A 20,533-nucleotide genomic window follows, 5' to 3' on the forward strand; every position below is an offset into this window, starting at 1 on the left:
CTCACAACCTTGAGATTACTGAAATATGCAGACCAGTTATCTTGAAGACTCATTTAAAAGTTCCACTGAGTACTTACCATGGACCTCAAAGACCCTGCTTTGTGTTGCTTTTGTTTCAGCCAGGGGCAGGGTGGGGCAGACATCAGGGAAAGAGATACAGGGTGATTTTAGATGCTGATATGCAGGATGTAAAACAGGGTCATGACTAGATAGGTCCTGGGGGTCTACTCTGGCCAGGGTGGCCTCTCTGAGGAGGAGATGACTGAGCTGAACCCTGGATGATAAGAAAGATCTAGATTTGGGGACGTGGGGGAAGATGTGGGGATAGAGTATTCCAGGAAGGGGAAACAGCATGTGCAAAGGCCCTGGGGTTGGATCATGCCAAGTGTTTGGGCAACAGCAAGGAGTTGAGTGTGGCCGAAGCAGAGTGAGGAAGGGTGGTGGGAATGAGGGCAGAGATCATGGAGGGCCCTGTGAGTCCTAGTAACTAAGGACTTGAGATTTTGTTCTGGGTGAGGTGGGAGCCCTGGCAGTGTTCTGAGCAGAGGAGGGACAGGATCTAAGAGGCAGGGACACCAGTGAGGAGACAGTGGTGGCAGGACCAGGTGGTGGCCATGGAGATGAGGAAGAAGTGGATAGATTCTGGAAACCAAGGGAAGACAGGGCCAGTGAAGCTGGTAAGGGACTAGATATTGGAGTGAGAGAAAGCAGGGCTGAGGATGCTGCATCCCCAGGCCTGGCTGCTGCCCTCGCCCCAACCCTGAGCCCCCCTTTCTTTGGGCCCCACCTCGGCAGTGACAGTTACACAGGCTGACATTGCTGGGTAATTCCTCTCCCATTGACTTGCGACTTATTTTTAGTTTTTTCCCAGAGCCATTAACTGTCCTTGCAGGCAGAGGCTGGGAAGGGTTGGGGGCTGGGTTTAATCAGCAGTTGGGGCCCCATTAGTGTCTAATAACATATTTATGGGCAGTGACTTGGGATTCCAAACTGTCCCCAGAATCCCCTATGGAAATGACCTCTGTCAGCAGAACTGGATGCTGGCCTGGGGGCTTGAGTGGCAGCAAGCCTGGCAAACAGCCTTTGTCGGGTCCAGGAGAACTGGGCAAGAGTTGGGGTCAGGGTGTCCTCTGAGATTGAGTTGTTGGCAGCGTCCAGAATTCAGGCAGGTGGAAGACCCTTCAAGATCTCGAGTCTTTTGAGAGTAAGGCCAAGAGGCTGGGTCGCCCAGTGGTTTGGGACACAGGCTCTGTGAACAACCTGCCTGAACTTGGATCCTGACTTTGCCACTTCTTGGCAAGTCAGTCCCTTCTTAGTGCCTCGCTTTACTCCTCTGTAAGATAGAGACGGCAGGACCTTCCTCAAGGCGTTGTGGGGAGGGTGAAAGGAAGCAACCCATGTAAAATCCTGTAACTGTGCTTGGCAGGTAACTAGCGTTCAATAAACATATCCAAGAAATACTTAGTGAGGGCCCACTGTGTGCCAGGCACCATTCTAGAAGCTGGGAAGAGAGCAGTGAGCAGAACAAAGACCCCTGCCCTTAAGGAGCTGACATTCTGGTGGGAGAAGACAGACAATTACTAAACACGTAAGTCTGTAAAATGTGTTACAGATAATAAGTTCTATGGAGAATGGATAAAGCAGGGAAAGGGAATGGTGGCAGGAGCGAGGAGGGGCTGCTTTTTTGAGTGGTCAAGGAAGGCCTCACCAAGAGGGTGACATCTGAGCAGAACCTAAAAGCAAGTGAGAGAGTGAGCCATGTAGATGTGTAGGATGGGGGAGAGGGTGGGCAGCAAGTGCAAAGGCCCTGAGGTGGGGATGAGGGTGATGCGGCAGGGAGGTAGCAGGTGCCAGACCATGCAGGACCCTGTAGGCCATGGGGAGCACTTTTGGCTTTTCCTCTGAAATGGAAACCCTTTAAAGGCTCTGAGCAGAGGAGTGACATGGCCTGCCTTCTGCTTTAGAAGGGTCATTCTGGCTACATTGCTGAGAATAGACTGTAGTGGGGGCAGTGGAGGCAAGGAGACCAGGGAGGAGGCCACAGCAATATCCAGGCAAGAGAGGATGGTGCTGGACCAGAGGGCAGAAGGGAGAGTGATTGGCTTCTGGACATATTTCCAGGTAGCGTCAACAGGCTTTGCTCTTGGACGGGACATTAGGAGAAGATGTCAACCAGGATGACTCCAGGCTTGGGTGTGAGCAGCAGGAAGGCTGAAGTTGAGGAAGATGGTGGAAGGAGTGACTTTTGGGGGAGAAAGTCAGGGGTTTGTTTGGGGCATGTTGAGTTCTAGGTGGAGAGCGGGCAGGTAGGAGCACCTGGAGAAAAGAAGAGTCTGGAGTCCAGGGTTAAGGTCCAGGCTGGACATGTTGGGGGGTTGACAGTGCAGAGATGGTTGTTCAGGGGTGGATGGAGAAGCGGGCCAAGCCCTGGGCCTCTCCAGTGTGGGGGTCGGAAAGATGAGGAGAGCCCGCAAGGGAGACTGAGGAGCCGCCAGGGAGGGGAACTGGGAGGAAGCGCCACCCAGAGGCTGGCTGCGGAAAGTGTTCCAAGGGGTTGGGAAATGGTAGCTGGGATTGCCGTTGTCAGATCCGAGTGAGGAATAATCATTTCAAAAGATATTATTGAGCGCTTACCCCGTGCCAGTCACCCGGTTGAGCACTTTACAAACATCATCTCACAGGATCCTCGAAAAGGCTCCATGAGTCCAGAACCCCAGACCTGGGGTCTAGGCTGATGGAGGGGTCAAGGGGGCTCCAGCATCCAGGGGCTAGAGGAGGGCCTGGTGGGCTGAGATCCAAGGTCCAGGCAGGGGAAGAGGCTGGCTCTTAGGGGACGTGGGTTGGGTTGGGGTGGGCTGATTGGGCAGAGGGAGGAGAGCTCCCAAAGGCCTGCCCCTGCAGGCCCATCATGGTCCGGGCTGCTCTCCCAGCTCTGAGCTGTCAGGCAATGGGCGGTTCTGCTGACCACGGTAATGCTGGGACTGACACCGCTAACTGTTGCGGCCCCATCACTCAAGTTTCATTCTTCTCTTCCTTCTCCACATCTGCCTTGGCCTCAGCAGCCATGGCTGCAGGAACTCCTAGGTGGTCCTGAGTGGGGGGAGGCGGACTGTGGGAGCCGCACAGGCACGGGGTTTGCAGATGCTCAGCTGCTCAGTGGAGATAATGATTGCGATCGTGATCGTGGAGGCACTGCAACATGAGGATGAAAAGCAAAAGCAGTGTTTTGAGTCAGACAGACTCGGGTGGAATCCCAGCTCTGCCACTGACTAGTTGTGTGACCTTGAATAGATCACTTCACTTTTCTGGGCTTCAGTTTCACCATCCAAAAAGAGGAGGTAATAAGAATAATAGCTGTGCACAGAATTGGGTTTTTCCCCTTCAGTAGTTTCATTTTGAGATAATTTTAGGTTATAGAAGAGTTGCAAAGATAGTACAGAGAGTTCCCAAATACCCTTCACCCAGCTCCCCCCAGTGTTAACCTCTTACAGAACCACCGTGCATGTGGGAAAACTAAGAAATCAGCATTGGTACATTACTCTTAATTGAAAGTCCATACTTTATCCAGATTTCCCCAGTTTTTCCACTACTGTCCCTTTTCTCTTCCAGGATCCAATCCAGGATCTACTTTGCACTTAGAGTATTTTTTTATTCCCTTAGAAAAAAATTTTAATCACAAAAAAATGAAAATAAATGTAATCTGTGATCTCCCACCCCTCACCTCTGTGTTCTCTCACACCTCACATGGGCTTTCCCAGGTGGTGGCAGCAAAGGCCACCAGCAGCTCTTGGCAACTTGGCAGTCCCCATGGAGGAGGGATTCTTCCTCCCGTGAATTCCAGCACAAACCCCAAGTCTGATACCCACTGGCCCAGCCCGGGTTACCTGTCCCCTCTGAGTCCGTCACTGACTGAGTGGCCCAGGCTGGGGTCACATGGTCACACCTGAGGTCTGGAGGGGGTGGTTTCGCCCCAGACAATCCACTGGCCTTCACATGAAGTGGAGGTAGTTCTCCGAAGGAAAATGGGCTGCTGTTACCCAAAGGCAGGGGAGTGGTGCAGGGCTGCAGGTGTCCCCACTCCAGTTGACTGGCAGTGCGGAGAGGAGACCACAAGGTGGCGCACGTGAGCCGCTGAGCACCGGGTCTGGCTCACAGTGAGCGCCCCCTGGAGGTCAGGTACCGTCGTTCACAGAAAAGGTAGAACAGAGCACAGGCGCGGCTGGGTGGTGGACTTTGGCTGCAGTGGGAGGGAGGGAGATTAGACCAGAAGTGTCCTCTTGGGTAAACTGAGGCAAGGTCCTGCGGGAGAACACTCAACTTCCAGGGTAGTGGACTAAAGATCTCATGGTTGTGTGATCATACACACATGCACGCTCACACATCGGTGCAGCTGGGCGGAAAACAGTCTTCGTCACCTCCCTAACTTGCCACAGCTTCTTCCTGAAAGCAGAGTTAACCGAGCAGCCTTGTTTCCCACTCCTGCTTTGTAATTAATGAGTGGTGGCCCCCATCTGACCATCTGGGCAGGTAAAATGGCCTTGGCACTGAGTTAACCCAAAGCTGAATTATTTATCGCCTGCATTCCCCTGGCTGTTCAAGTGATGGACAGCAAGTGACCTTGCTTGTTTCAGCCAGACCTGAGGCGCTGGAGGAAATCTCAGAGAGAGTCCAAGGCCTCCATCGGTTCTCGAACCCGAGGGAGGGGCTGGTGAGAGAGGGAGACCACTTCTGAACACCTACTGTGTGCTCAGCCTGTGGGGGTTACTAGTATTCCTTGTGGCCGCCCCAGGAGTGGGCACGTATTTATTCCCATTTTACCAAGAGGGAGGTTCTGAAACCCAGAGGGGAGTGGCTTGTCCAGAATCACAGGAAGTGGGCAGCTGGGATTTGAACCCAACTCTGCCTGGTCCTGGTCCTGGTCCTGGTCCTGGTCCTGGGCTGTGCCAGCCCACCTCCAAGGCTGCCTTGGAGGTCCCCAGCCCAAAGGAACATAGATGTTTATTTGACAAATACCACTGAGCCCCCCACAATATGCTGAGCAGTGGGGAGGGACTAGGGCGTGCTTAGTTTTCCTTTTCAGTAAAAGGTGTGATAAAGGTGCCTGCTTGATAGGAAGATTGAATGAGGGCACCTGGCACCTCTGAATTCATGGTATCTAAAGAGAAAGAAAATCTGTTTCACCATCATTGATGCTTTGTGCATTTATTTTCTGCCTCTACCCCCTCCCAGCTTCTGTCCCAGAGGAAACCTCAGTTGCCAGGTTCTTGAATCTCCTTCTAGAGATGGTCTGTGCTTCTTCATATATGTCCCTCTTTAAACGTACACACAAATGGTAGCACGATGAGGCCCCGTCCCGCATCTTGCTTCAGTGCGTCTTGGCTACTGTCCCATATCAGCACGCACAAAGTCAGCTCCTTTTTAGCAACTTCCGGTGCCATCATCCTATGGATGGATCATCATTTATCTCACTGATCTCCTATTGAGGTTGCTTCCAATCTTTTGTAGTTACATCAGCACCGTGAGAAATATCCTTGTGCAAATGTCCTTTCGTCCATGTGCAATAGTGTCTGTAATAGAATTTCTGGGTAAACATGATATTTGATGACTCCTTAATATCCCATTATTAAGACTGGATAGGCTGGTCATTTATGGTAGACAAAAATCTTCCTCCTAATCGAGGTTAATTGGTATTCCAACCATATCTAGAGTTCATTTAAGGATACCGCATCATATCTTAGCCACATGCTGAATACCGGAGTATTAATATATTGAGCCAAGACTGAAGTCTTGGAGCAAGAAATTTTATCCATTTTCCTAATTATTTAACTATTGGGAAGTTTTACATAATTTTTGTTCAAGAAACTAATAGCTTTCACAGTCATCATTGATTATTGCTGCTTTGCTATATATGCACACAATACTCAAATATTTGAAAGCAAACATTCAGATTTTGTACCAGTTTCTTATTGTTGCATAACAACCAACCACGAAAACTCAGTGGCATACCTTGATGAGCGTTTATCTAACTCACCTGTCTGTGCGTCTGCTGGGAGTCAGCTGGTCTAGACCAGGCTCGGCTGGACAGCACAGCTCTGCTCCGTGTGTTTCTCATCTTCCTCTTGGGACCAGCCAGCTCGCCGGGCAAGTAGAAACCCACAAGGTCTCTTAAGGCCTAGACTTAGCACTGCTGGTCTGTCAATTCTGCCTCATTCTATTGGCCTAAGCAGGTCACGTGGCTGAGCCCAAATCCAAGGGGCTGAGGAAATACACTCTGCCCCTTTAATGTGAGGAAGTGCAGAGTCACATGGTAAGAAGCATGCATGCAGGGAAGGTTGGGGAATTGGGGCTAAGGATGCATCCATCCTCAGATGTTAACAGTAATCTTAACTGATACACTTTGTTCTTTTTACTGACATTTTCGCTGATTAGCTATGGAGGTTACCTGTGTGACCTCAGATCAATGATTTTGCTCAAGGTCAGGGATGCCAAGAGTGGCCTTGAAGCAGGCATTGGGCTAGGCCAAAGCCACAAAGCATATTTGGGCCGTGTCCTGAGGCTGAAGATAGACATGGGTCATCAGGAGTGGGAACCCAGGCCTCCCGACCCCAGTGCCTTGGCCCAGGCTGTGTCCATGGCACAGACCGGTCAGCTCTCACCCCAGCTTTGCCCTCTTGATGGTGTAACGGGGGCTCCTTCTCATTTCAGGGGAACATGGGTCCTGCTGCCTTCTGGCTTCTGCTCTTCCTCCTCAAGAACCCCGAGGCCCTGGCTGCTGTCCGTGGAGAGCTTGAGCCTATTCTCTTGCGAGTAGAGCAGCCCATTTCGCAGATGACCACCCTCCCACAGAAGGTTTTGGACAGCATGCCTGTGCTTGGTGAGACAGTCAGACCCTCCAAGACAGCCCCAAAGACCAGGGCATCATGGGCCCCCAAGCCCTCCCTCCCCATCATGGGTTCCCAGCGTCCAGGGTCCATCAGTGTCCTCTGACCTAGGGTCCCGCTGGGCCTCCTATCTTCATAGACCTGGCATCTCCATGCCCTGGTCTCCACTACCCATGTTTCATGGTCTCAGTGGGAGATTTTTTGTTGCAAGTGGCAAAAAACCTAACTTAAATGGGCTGAAGCAGAAAAGAGATTTCATTTGGGGCAGGTAACTAAAAAGTCTAGAGGTACTGGCTTCAGGCACAGGTGGATCCAGGTGCTTTAGCAATGCCATCAGGTCTTTGTCTCTCTCCATCCTCAGCCTCATTTTCCACTGGGTTGACTCCAGTCTCAGGCTGGCAAGATGGCTGCCAGTGGCTCCAGGCTGATGTGTTCCCGGCTCTGGGAGGGTGTGCTTCTCTGCAGCGTTCCTACCCAGAGCCCCAGGAATGTGTCTCTTTGGCTTTCTTTGGGTCGTGTGCCCATCTGGAGCCAATCATGGATGCTCTGATTAGCCAATCACAGCCCAATCCCAGGTGTTGGGACTGAAATCAACAGCCCAACCCCTGAGAGTGGGGGAGGGGATGGTCCCCAGAAGAAAGCAGGGAACTGTTTCCAGAAGGGGAATGTATGCTGGGCAGGCAGACACAACCAATATGGATGGCCCTGCTCTTTCCCTAGCCGCCTCCGGTATCTCCCTGGAAGACACCTTCCCTCACAGCTTCTTTTAGGGTCAGACCCAAACCTTCACATCCAAAGTCTCTGAAGACTGCAGCAATCACATCTCATCACTTGGCCATTTTGGGTCTTGCTTTGTGATGGTGGGCAAGTCATGCACCCTCTCTGAGCCTTCCCACCTACCTCTGTAAAATGAGAGCTGGGGGCGGCATTCGAGTGGGGAAGAGGACAGTGCTGACCCCCGCTTGTACCTGCCCTGTGCAGACAGCGTGCTGAGTGAGAGCCTCAGGCTCACCGCCGCACCCTTCATCACCCGCGAGGTCGTGGTGGACCTGGCCTTGCCCATGGCAGATGGGCGGGAATTCACCCTGCGATGTGGCGACCGCCTCCTCCTCTTCCCCTTCCTGAGTCCCCAGAAGGACCCGGAGATCTACACAGACCCAGAGGTAAAAGGCATACCAGTGACTGTGGGGGAAGATGAGTGGCTTCAGGATCTGTCCTATCTGAGTGGCAGCCAGTTCTGCTCTTTGTTTGCTGTGGAACCTTGCCCAGATCACTTCATCTCTCTGTATCTCTGTTTCCTCGCCTGTGAAATGGACCTCAAAATAGCACGTGCCTCACAGGGTTGTCAGGAAGATTAAATGTGATCGTGTAAGAAAGATCTTCATAGCACCTGGCACACACTAAGCGCTTTGCAGGGGACAGCTGAGCCATTTTTCCTGTTTTCAGAGTGTTATAATGTCAGCTTCTCAGCACTTTTACCTCTCCCTGGAATTTGAGATGGGGCAAACTTTTACAATTTCTAACAGATTTGGATGTTTACTGTGTGCCAGGTTCTGTGCTGTGCATCCATGAATCCATCCACCCTCCCACCCACCCACCCAACCATCCATCCATCCATCCATCCATCCATCCATCCATCCATGCATCCATCCATCCACCCAACCATCCATCCATCCATCCATCCATCCATCCATCCATGCATTCACCCACCCACCCACCCAACCATCCATCCATCCATCCATCCATCCATCCATCCACCCAACATCCATCCATCCATCCATGCATCCATCCATCCATCAACTCACTCTTCCACCTGTCTATCCACTGGTCCATTCACCTATCCTTCCACCCATCCTTCATTTAGCACCTACTCTGTACAACAAAGCCCTGTGCTCAGATACAATCTTCACATTACCACTCTACAATGTAACCAAAGGAAATTGGCATTCTCTTTTTTAAAAATAATTTTAATTTATTTTAAATTGAAAAGTAATATGTACTTATAAGATAGAAATATAGACATATATATTTAAAAGTAAAAATTTGTCTTCATTCCCCTTCCTCTCCAGTTCCACAGGGTTCTTTAACAGTGGTTGGGAGTGTGTCCTTTAGATAATATTTATGCCTTTACAGACATACACACAGCACACTCACACACATATGAATAGGCAGGTGTGTGGTATAGGATCACACAATACATACTATTCCAACACTTTCTTTTTTCACTCAACAACCAGTCCTTTTATTTTTTTTAAAGTAATTTATTTATTTGTTTTTATTTTTGGCTGTATTGGGTCTTCGTTGCGGTGCGTGGGCTTCTCATTGTCGTGGCTTCTCTCGTTGCAGAGCACGGGCTCTAGGCGTGAGAGCTTCAGTAGTTGTGGCTCGCGGGCTCTAGAGCGCAGGCTCAGTAGCTGTGGCGCACGGGCTTAGTTGCTCCACGGCATGTGGGATCTTCCTGGAACAGGGCTCGAACCTGTGTCCCCTGCATTGGCAGGCAGATTCTTAACCACTGCGCCACCAGGGAAGCCCTCAACAACCAGTCTTAAAAGTTCTTTCCCTGTCAGCACACACAGACCAAGCTCAACCTTATAAATAGCTGCCATAATTTTTAACCAGTCCCCTATCAGTTGAGCTTTACATTATTTCCAGTTTTTCTCTCTGATAAACAAGACTGGGATGAACATCCTCATACATTTTTCTTGGTGCATGCCTATTTTGGGGGTGGCATCAGAAAGGGACCTTCTTCCTATTTCAGGTATTTAAATACAACCGATTCCTGAACCCTGATGGATCAGAGAAGAAAGACTTTTACAAGGATGGGAAGCGACTGAAGAATTACAGCATGCCGTGGGGAGCAGGGCACAACCAGTGCCTGGGGAGGGGTTACGCCATCAGCAGCATCAAACAGTGAGTACCGGGCACGGGGAGCCGAGTGCCTCATAAATTCTCTTCCCTGGGCCCCAAGAGCCTCGGCCCTCGGATCACAAACAGATTGGACCAGGGGTTATGACATCCGCCTGTCCTTCTGTCCAGCTGGGTAACCTTCTGTGCCTCTGTTTCCTCAACTGTAAAATATTTGAGTACTGATCGTACTACATCCCAGGGGTGTCGGGACAAATGAATTGGACCTTTCTAGGTACTTGAGCCACTGCCTGGCTCATTGTAGGTATTTAATAAAAGTTACTATTGTGATTACTAATATTATTAATGTTTAGGCAGTATGCTAGTGAATGGGCACATTACATTAAGCTTTTGGCCTCAACTTTCTCAACAGTAAAATGGAGATAATAATACAGTTGGTTCTGCTCTAACGCTTCATGTGCATTCCTAAAAATCCCTGCACCATGGGAAATCACAAAGTAAAAACCACAGGATTGTGGGGGAAATAGGGCTGGAGCCCAACCCTCAATAACTTCATCAGTGACACACACACGAAAAGATAGGCACCTAGGAAAATACAGTAGTATAGATTTACACATGTTAAATGGAATAAATAGAAATGCCTAAGTGGTACAATAAATATGGCGCTTTACTTTGAAAATGACCTGACATTTGCCATGCAAGTGGTCATTGGATGGAGCTGTGAGTTACGATGAAGCCTGGGAGGAAGGTTATCTGAGGTCGGACGCCTGATGGGAATGGTGTGGGTCACCACCCACTGATGTGTGCGTGTGTGCGTTTTGTGAATTCCTGCTCAGCTTGGATCAGCTGGGTGCAGTTTTTCATTCTCCCAGTGTTTCTTGCAGATGAAATGACCACAAGCACATGTGAAATTTGTGTTACACTTCATTTGTGCCCTAATAGATCAGTCCCACTGGAACAAATTCACATGTTCAAAACAAGTGTTACAGGAGAACCGACTGAAGTTCCCACTCCATAAAGTTTTTGGACAGATAAAAAGAGATAATGAATACGAAATGCTTAGCACAGTGTCTGGAACATAGTGTTCAATAATTGAGCTAATTTGTTATTATTTTTATCTCACTTAATTGTCATGATACCTGCCAGGTGGTCAGTCTATCACTGACTCCAGAGGTCAAATCATTCCTCACGGTCAGGTACCTGGTGAGTGGAGGTGCCAGGATCCAAATCCAGGTGTGGGTACAGACACCTTCCACCCCCCCACCCCACCCATATAAACTCACCCTCTACCATCCTGCAGCTTCAGAGCTGGAATGGATACATCCCACCTTGTTGACCTTCTTTGACCAGATGGGGAAACCGAGGCCCAGAGTGGGAAGAATCACACGCCCTTTAGAGGCAGAGCCCAGGGACTTCCCTGGTGGTCCAGTGGTTAAGACTCTGTGCTTCCACTGCAGGGGGACATGGGTTCGATCCCTGGTAGGGGAACTAAGATCCCATGGCCAAAAAACAAAAGGCAGAGCCCAGGTGTGCGCCCAGCTCTCCTGCCCAGAACGTTGAAATTGCTCTGTCCTCATCTTCCCTGTTTTTCACTCGTTTGATAACATTAAAGAATCCCTGCCATGCATTCTGTCTGGCACTGGGCACCTGGGTCGCGGTGGGAGCGGGTGGTAGGGTCCAGAGTAGTAGAGGATCTAGCCTGACCTTTATTAACACAGGTGGTGGTAAGATAAGGCAGGTGGAACCAGTTCACATCAGGTGGGGCTGCCACCACATTTAGGGGCCCACTGATTACATCATCACGTGGTTTGTGTACTTATTAGGACAGCTTTCCAGAAGATGGCAGTAAAGAGTGCCTACCTGCTCTTGCACAGTTGGTATATTCTAACAGTTTTCCCCAGACGGCAGTAAGGTATCTGGAGGGAGGGGTGCCTGCTTCTGATCTCACGAAGGCAGCTACGGCTCAGCAGCAGCCCTGACGAGGCAGACAGTTCCAGGAGTTTGGTGGGGGTCTGGGATGAGTATGGTGGGAAGAATCAGGAAGGGTCACTGTCCGTGTTAATCAGAAGCTAGGCTGTGCTCTGCTGTGTCAAACAACCTCCAAGTCTCAGTGGCTCGTATAACAAAGGTTTAGTTCCCACTCACACAACGTCGGCTGTGGGTTTGGTGGGCTCTTCCCCTCCGTGCAGGGACTCAGGGGCCGGGATCTTCCCATCTTCCCACTCCATCATCTCAGCATGGAACCCACACAGCTGCCAGGCAGCAGAGAAAGCTGGAGAGTCAGGCACTGGCTCGGAAATGCTTTGGTGTGGAATTGCCCCACGTCACTCCTGCCCACAGGCCGTCAGCCAGGACTCAGGAGCTCCTGGACTGGTGAGCAGGAAACGCCTGTGCTCTGCTCTCTCGCCCTCCTTTCCCACTTTAACCAAAGTGAGAGCTGGGGTGAGACCCAGGAGGACGCCATTGCTTTCCTGCCTGACTCCAAACAGGCGTCCCACTCTCCCCCTTCACGCCTTCGACACTGTCTCTCTGCAGATTCGTGTTCCTTGTGCTGGCGCGCTTTGACCTGGAGCTGATCAGCCCGGACGTGGAGATGCCCGAGTTTGACCTCAGCAGGTACGGCTTCGGGCTGATGCAGCCGGAACATGACGTGCCTGTCCGTTACCGCATCCGGCCTTGAGCTCCGGGGCAGATGGGACTCCACGTACCCAGCCTGCCCCTAGTCGCCCAATGTTCTGTGCCTGCCTTCGGCCTGGGTACAGAGCTTTGAACACCCAACGGTGCCAAACATTATCCCTTCCCTACTATTTTTCCTAGAAGGCTGTGTCTGGGGGAGGGGAAAGAAGGGGAGCGAAGAAAAGACACCAAAAGCTCTGCGGATTATCTGCTGCAAAGGCTAAGCTCCAAAATGAGGCTCTTCCCGCTCCCAGCTCCTCTTGCTCCTCTAAATATCCACTCAAGCTCGGGCAGACGGGGCACAGCTAGGAGACCCCGCTGCTCTGCCCCCAACCCCCATGGGCTGCCGTCCAAGGCCCTGCCAATGGTGTGGTCCAGACCCTAACCAGTCAAAGCAGATGCTGGCCATTAAAAGGCCATTTGGGGCCTAGCAGTGCGTCTGTTGAAATAAACTCTGTCCCCAAATTTTTATTAAACTACCTAAAGCCAAAGAGTCTCTTAGAATATCTGCTTTCCTAGGCGCCCCACTTGCTAGACACTTCGCCCATCTCTCCGTTCACACCGATCCTTGGGAGAACGCTGGAGGGTTTCCCGATGCTGGTGCATCCACGGTGTGGAGTGGGAGCAGCCTCCAGGTGATGGGCTCCAGGGAGCAGGCTTCTCTGCGTTAGAGTCACGCGCTCCGGATGGGGTGGGTTTTCCCAGCGCTGGGATTCACGCAGGGAGTTAGCAAGACGCAGCCCCGACTGGATGGCCCCAGTGAAAGGAAGCGGCCAGGGCTCCTGGGACTGGTCAAGCCAAAGAACAGGAGGTGTTGGTTTCCTGCATTCTAGCTTAGAAGCTCCAGCTGTGGGCACTGTCCAGGTTGCAGGCCTGTTTTGTTTGTCCTACATTTATAAAAAAGATACATTAGTGTTATCTTGTCATCTTTGGGAAAGTTGCTTCAGAATGTCCAGCTTCTCTTGAAAACTTGAAAGATCTGTCCACACTGGGCCCATATTCCCAAGGGCAGCCGCTGGCCAGATCTGAGTAGCAGCCGCCTCTCCGATCCGGGGCCTGTGTGCTGTGGTTCACCAGGATTCCTACTTGGTCTGCTCTTCTGTTCACAGCACCTCCTGTCCCCCGAAGGCACCCAAGTTTGAGAGCCCTGTTCCTACTCTTAGAGGTGATACTGTAGGAGGTGGTGGGTACCCGCTGATTGGTTCTCAGACCAATGGTCCATCCTATCCTGGGTGCACCACCCTTTGATCAAACAGATCAGTGATGAAAACTTGCCTTTGCATCAGCTTTAGGAAAAAAAAAAAAAAAGGTCAAAAAGAAAAATTGCCTGGAACCTTTTATTATGATGATAAGTATTATTATTAATATTAGGTCCTGTTTATTGAGGACCCTCTAAATGCCTGTGACAGGAACAGTAGATATAGTATATCTACTTTTCACGGCATCTCTACAAAGAGAGGATGGTTATGCCCTCTTTATAGTTGAGGAAATGGGCTCAGAGAGGTGAAGTGACTTTCCCAGAGTCACACAGCTTGTAAGCTGATAGAATTTTGCAAACAGACTTACTGTCCCAGTAGCAAATGCTAGATGGGCGGCTCTGTGCTCTTTGGGCTCAGTGGGGTGGTGGAGTGGCAGTTCTGTTTGGCATCAGAGAGCTGAGAGAGCCAGAGACACCCATGGGTGGATGCATCTCATGAGATGTAGACACGCATACACACACGTAGCTAGGTCCCTGTAGCTTTAGCTGGAGCAAGAAGAGAGGACCTGAGATCTCTGAATGTTCCAGGGGCCAGTCTCTTCTCAGAGCGGCACCGGGGCTTGGGGGCTTCCCTGGCCCTCAGCCTCCAGGCGGCCCCAGGATTCCCAGACAGGCACTGTGATTGGCAGGAGGCGGGATATCCCCAGGGAAACCCATCTTCACGCCTGGGTGACCCCCACTGCCTCCTGCTTCTTAACTCTGCAGGAAATCAGGGCTGGCAGCCTCCTGTGGGAGGACAGAGCCGGTTTCCATGGCAACCCTCAGCTGCCTCATCCTTCCTGGCTTGGAAGGGAAGGAAGGAGCCCGGCAGAAATAGCTCCAGGAAGATCTCTTGTACGCGGCTGCTACCCTGATGTGCTGGGGAAAAGCCCTTCTGATTTCCCCCCTTCCAAATCAGGGCTGCTTTGTCACTGAGACTAGATTCTCACCTGTGTTCAAAAAAGGGCCTATTCCCTTTAAAGGTGACACCTCCTTGGAGCCACAATCATTAGGAAGAGATGATTCTCCCACCAGGCAGCTCCAGGTGGTATCAGAGATATTGAAGTACAGCTTGGGAGACAATGCTTTAAACCCACCTTTGTTTCAATCTTTATTATTTTTTCTTTCTTCTTTGAAAAAATATAAGCTGTAGAGAAAAGAGGGAGAGATGAGTGGGTTAGCTCCTTGCTACAGGTTATTTAGGAAGGTACCCAGATGTCATTGTATTTCTTCATACCTTGCTTTAGAATCACAAAATTGCAGGACCTATGTCAGAAATACTCTTAGGTTGACCTAATGGAGTGTTTCTTTACCATCATCGTGATTATTATTTTTTGCTATATTTTGTATTGTTATTTACCAGATATTTTCCTTTAAACAGTCTCATTTTTTAAACTTAACTTTGTTTAAAAAGGGGACTTTTTTTCCTCTGCCGGTAAAAACATGTATCGCTTGCTGCCAGAAATAGAAAGTGACTGAAAAAGAAATCTGCTGGGGAGGGGTCCTCTGTGCTGGTGTCACCAAGGCTTGGAGCCTGAGCTCTGTCTCTTCTCTGTTACAAAATGAAACAAACATGCTTGAGTGGCGTTAAGGCCACGCCAGCACCACCCTGAGACTCTGTCCATGACAGTCACGGGGCGGGGTGGCGGGGGGAAGGGAGAGAAAGAGGAGTAAGCTGCCCACCACACGGGCGTGCATTACGCCTGGTGCGAGGGCTGCCCAGGGTCATCTCCTGCCACCGGTGGGTCCCGCCCACAGTGAGCTGGGGACATCCCACCTGCCCATTCTCCAGATGGAAAAACAAGCTTGGAGAGTTGAATCGTCTGGCTCAACGTCACTGATTTGGATGTTTGTTGTTGTTGTTTCTTAAAGACGGTGTTTCGTGAGTAGCAGTGATTATTCCGCCTTGCTGTTTTAATAAAGAATTCTATTTTTATATAATATCGTCAAGTCGAAGTATGCTGAAATATATTAAATCACCCTTGTTTGTGGAACTGCCTCTGAGTGTGATTCAGATTGAGAGTCGGCTGTGTCCAGAATAGCGAGGTTAGCGCCTGGGAAGGGAGCACAGAGTCCCTATGTGCCCGGCTCTGGGACAGGGCCTTTCATGGACAGAATCAAGTCACACCACCAGCCACCCTCCAGACCATATATTATTATCTCCATTTTTACAAAGGAGGAAACTGAGGGTCAGAAAGTGAAGTGGCTGGCCTAGGATCTCGTGGTTAATAAGTAGTAGACACGGGATTCAAATGCAGGCCTCCCTGCTTCCTGAGACCGTGTTCAGGATCTTCCTATCAACAATCCTCCTGATGGCAGAGGAGGGACCGGGTGCCCTTAGCGGATCTTGGGGAAGAGGCTCACAACCCAAAGTAAGGCAAGCAGAAAAAGTGTCTTACAAGTTCACTAAATGTTACCTATCCTTCATGCAGATATATGCATTTATTTTAATATTAAAAAGAAGAATTTTTTTTTTTTTTTTTTTTGGCCACACCGCACAGCATGCAGGATCTTAGTTCCCCGACTAGGGATAGAACCCAAACCCCCGGCAGTGGAAGCTCAGAGTCCTAACCACTGGACCGCCAGGGAATTCCTGGGAAGAAATGAATTATATTAGCTTTGGGAAAAATTGAAAAGGGAAAATCGTTTTTTTCTCTCACATCTTTGAGTAAAAATAATGTCCTGGTACTTCCCTGGTGGTCCAGTGGTTAAGACTCTGTGCTTCCACTGCAGTGGGCACAGGTTCCATCCCTGGTCAGGGAACTAAGATCCCGCATGCCGCTCAACTCAGCCAAAAAAAAAAAAAAAATAGTGTCCAGAGGCAAATTTCCTTCATCTGTGGGGGGCCATGGAGGCACAAAGTAACACAGCAACATTTTATACGTTAAAATGTTTACATTCAACACAGCAGACATTTCTTTCTCTCTCATGCAGATGTAGGAGATCAGAGGTGGTGTGGCATCTCCACAGTCACCAGACCTCTTCCTTTTGGTCCTTCCAGCATCTGTAACCAGTGCTTTCCACCTCAGGGACCAGTATGGCTGCTTGAGCTCCAGCCATTTTGTCCACATTCCAGCCAGCAGGAAGGGGAGAGAAGGAAAGAGGAGAAAAACTTGTTTCTATCCCATTGGTCACAATTTAGTCACATGATACTCCTTACTGCATAGGAGGCTGGGAAATGTAGTCTTTCTCTCCAGGAGGCCAATATGTGCCTGCAGAAGGGCACTGCACCCCAGCTTGACAAGTGCTGCATTATGCTCTCCTGTTTACCAGTCATGGTCTGAGCCACATGCAGGGCCAAAGGGACAACACTTGGCTTCTCTGAGCCATTGACTTTCTATCAGAGGTCTGCAGCTCCAGGACTTGGACTTTTCTTTGCTTAAAACCCGCCAATGCTCTTGCTATAAAATCCAAAAACCTCCAGACAACCCTCACCTACACGGTTTTTCTCTCCTCCTCTGTTTTTCTTTCCTACTCCTTTTCAGCCCATTCTTGCCCTCATACACTCTGCCCTGGCCACACCTGCCGTCTTCCGTCTCCTTCAACCCTCCCACCTGCCCCAGGGCCTTTGCACCTGCTCTCCCTTCTGTGTTTATGGTTTGGTGATCACTCTGACTTAAGACTCATCAGCATCATCACTCTCGCAGGAAGTTCTTGAGCTGAAATCGCTGCCTCTCCTCCCCATTATTCTTATTCTCACACTTTTACTTATTTCCTTCACATTGAGTATCAATATTAGATTATTTTTAAATGTCTCCGGTTATGTCTCCCATTTAAATGGGAGCTCCAGGACAGCAGATTGGTTTCACCACTGTTGGATTCCCAACATGCAACCTAAGCTTGGCACCTAATAGGTGCTTGGGAAATATGTGCTAATAAGTGAATGAATGGCCTTTTTCTCATCTTGGGAGAGTTTGTCATTTATCCTGGACAACGAGGAGTCATAAAGCATTATAAGCAGGGGAGTGATGTGGTCAGACTTGTGCCTTTAAAGGTCAACCCTGGTCGCAGCAGGGACGTTGGAGTCAAGGAAGTATAAAATGAGGGAAGGGAGATGAGAGAGGAGGCAGATGAGGTCAGGACAGAGTGGACAAGGGCGATGGAAAGGAAGTAGGAGAGTGATCAGTCTCCAAAGGGCAGGAGAGCTGGATTTAATGATATCTTAGGAGAATCGGTTAATTAGCTCTTGATCTCTGTGGCTTTTTCCTCCTTTTGCTGACTCACTCCTTTTCTACTGCATCTTGGAGTTCCCAGGCTTTTCTGTGGGGAAGAGGTATTAGTTTACCTCTAATTGCTCTGCTGGAAGCCCATGCCTCAGTCCATCTTCACCCTGTATTTCATCATTGTTTGACCACAGACCCTGGAAGCCAGTGGCTTTGGCAAAGTCCAGGCCATGAAGGGGCTCAATGGACTACGTGCAGGTTTACCTATCTCCCTCTGTGGGGACCCTCTGGTTGTGTCCACATTTCCTCCCAGGGAGGGAGCTCAAGAGACCATGCCACAGCTTAGCACAGAGCATTATGTGTAGTAAACACTCCAAAATGTTAGGTGGTAGATGGGTGGGGATGGCTGAGAAAGTGGGTAGGGTGGCTGGGTGGGTGGGTGAGTGGTGGGTAGATGCATGAATATTTGGGCTGGATGAGTGATTGGGTGGTGGGATGAATGAGTAGGTAGATATGCACGGGTGGGTAGATAGTAGGTGGATGAGTGACTAGGTGGGTAAGTGATTGGGCATATGGATGGATGGATGGATTGATCGATCAATGGATGGATAGATGGACAAGTGAATGGGTAGATAGACAGGTGGATGGAAAGACAGATGGTATATGGATGGGTAGATGGCTGGATAATGATAGATGGGTGAATGAGTGGGTAGAAAGATGGATAGTGGATAGAATATGTGAATGAATGGAAAGAAAGATGGATGAGTGAATAAGTGAGTGCATGGATTGATGGGTGAGTGGGTAGATAAATGCATGGGTGTATAGTTGGATAGTTTGGTGGCTAAGTATATGGATGGATGAATGGGTGGTTGGGTTGATGGGTAGGTGGTGAGCAAAAGATGAAAAGAAAAATGGAAAAATGTTTGGGTTGGTCAGAAAATCAAGCTCACCCACTTTCCAGGAACCTGGGCCAGGAATCCCAGGGCTTGATAAAGGTAATCAGACTAGATTGAAAAAGTACTAGAATCAGACATCTGGTCACTCAAAGATCATCCAACAGCTAATAGGTACAGTGCCTGGCATATAGTAACTGCTTAATCAATGTTAGCTGCTGTTATTGTGGTTGTTAGGATAGTTACTAAAGTTATATTAATGTGTACTTGCTAGTGTTATGTATGGTGCTAAGCACTTCACATGCCTTATCTCATTAGTCCCACCAGCAACCCTGGGAGGTAGATTCTATCATTAACCCCATTTTACTCATGATTATGATTGTTATTATTGGATTTTATTATTATTATTGGGGCAAAAGAGAAACGGGCAAAAAGACTGTAGTCCAAGCTGCTAGAAAAATCCCTGGGGCTACTGGAACTGTATCTGGGCAAGGCCACAGCATAGAGCAGTTGTCCTGAGATGTCAATTATATCCCTTGAGCCTTTGGGTACCCTCATAACCGAAAACAATTATTCCTTCCCAAGGGTCTGTGGGCAGAGGGGAGAGGGGATTAATTAGTTTTGCTTAGTGCCCAGAAGTGCTGAGAAACCTGAGTAGGATACTCAGTGGGATTATAAATAAGTGATGCCTGGTATTATGGAATCCAAGAAAAAAAATCTGACTTCAGGTGGACATGTCTCTTGCCAGCCCAGCTTAGACGGGGATTCACTTGTATTTACATGGAAGAATTGGGCTGACTTGACCTCATTCAGCCTCGGAGAAAACTCTCAACACCTCTCAGTGGGAAGTCTGCCGAGAGGGCCTGAGCAGAAGATGGTTTGTGACCTAGTGCTGGTACTCGGCTGCCTACTCACTGGTTGACCATCAGGATGAGATGGTTATACTTGAACTCTTAATGCAGGGCTCCTTCTCCGTAGAACATTCTAAGTTTTATTACTCTTCTTGCACTGTTTCCTATAAGTACATTATAAGGAGATGGTAAACTTCTGGTTAGTGGAGAGAGAATTGAATCAGTTGGGCTCTTTGGGACTTAAATGACAAAATCACAACACAATCTGGCTTAGGCAAGAAGGGGTATTTACTAGTTCCCATAAGTGGAAAACCCAGAGGCACTGCCTTCAGGCATGGCTGGATCCAGGAGCTCTAATGACATTGATAGGACTCAGTGTCTCAGTCTCTGGGCTCTACATTCCCTTCTATTGGCTTTATTTCTAGATAGTCTCTCTGCTTATGATGGTGGAAAATTCTAAGAAATGAAGACCAGGTGCTTTCAAATAATTTATAGTCTTCATTTAGAACATAAAATTTCTAAATTGGGCACTATGCAGAGCCTGGGGAAACAGAGAGCGGCAAGACAACTTCTTTGGACTTCCTTGGCCTTTGTGTGCAACAAGCATGAACTTAAATTTATACCAAGGCCAGGAAAGTAACATAAATAAGAAAAGTGTCTTGAGTGAGGAATATTAGGGAGAGGTGGAGACTGTAGCATAATAGAGAGCACATCCTGCCTAAAGGGGGTGGCTGTGATTCAAGGCCAGCCACTCCTCTGTGCCAGCTGTAATTGCCATGTTACACAGGAATGTGGGCCAGTGTTAATCAGTTCCTCTAATTTTTCAAGAGAAGCCAGAAATCCAGATTTTCATGGAAATCCCTCTGATATTTAAATATTAACTAAAAAAAAAAAAATCTGTGATGGCCACACAACAAAAGTCTGCAGATAACCAGCTCATGACCTCTGCTATTTAGCATAGGGGATT

The 20,533-nt window shown here is 49.2% G+C and overlaps 1 protein-coding gene across 1 annotated transcript in view; it reads left to right on the forward strand.

Annotated features, from left to right (window-relative positions):
- The window catches only part of PTGIS (prostaglandin I2 synthase), a 42,550-nt gene extending 29,615 nt beyond the window's left edge, over positions 1-12,935 (forward strand). Inside the window, exons 7-10 of the mRNA XM_036826232.1 lie at positions 6,706-6,874; positions 7,863-8,044; positions 9,640-9,791; positions 12,282-12,935. Coding sequence (XP_036682127.1) covers positions 6,706-6,874; positions 7,863-8,044; positions 9,640-9,791; positions 12,282-12,426 — 648 coding nt within the window. The 3' untranslated portion in view covers positions 12,427-12,935. The remainder of the gene's footprint in view (positions 1-6,705; positions 6,875-7,862; positions 8,045-9,639; positions 9,792-12,281) is intronic.
- Positions 12,936-20,533: the final 7,598 nt, after the last annotated feature.

This window comes from Balaenoptera musculus, chromosome 15, assembly GCF_009873245.2.
Source record: "Balaenoptera musculus isolate JJ_BM4_2016_0621 chromosome 15, mBalMus1.pri.v3, whole genome shotgun sequence".
NCBI lineage: Eukaryota > Metazoa > Chordata > Mammalia > Artiodactyla > Balaenopteridae > Balaenoptera > Balaenoptera musculus.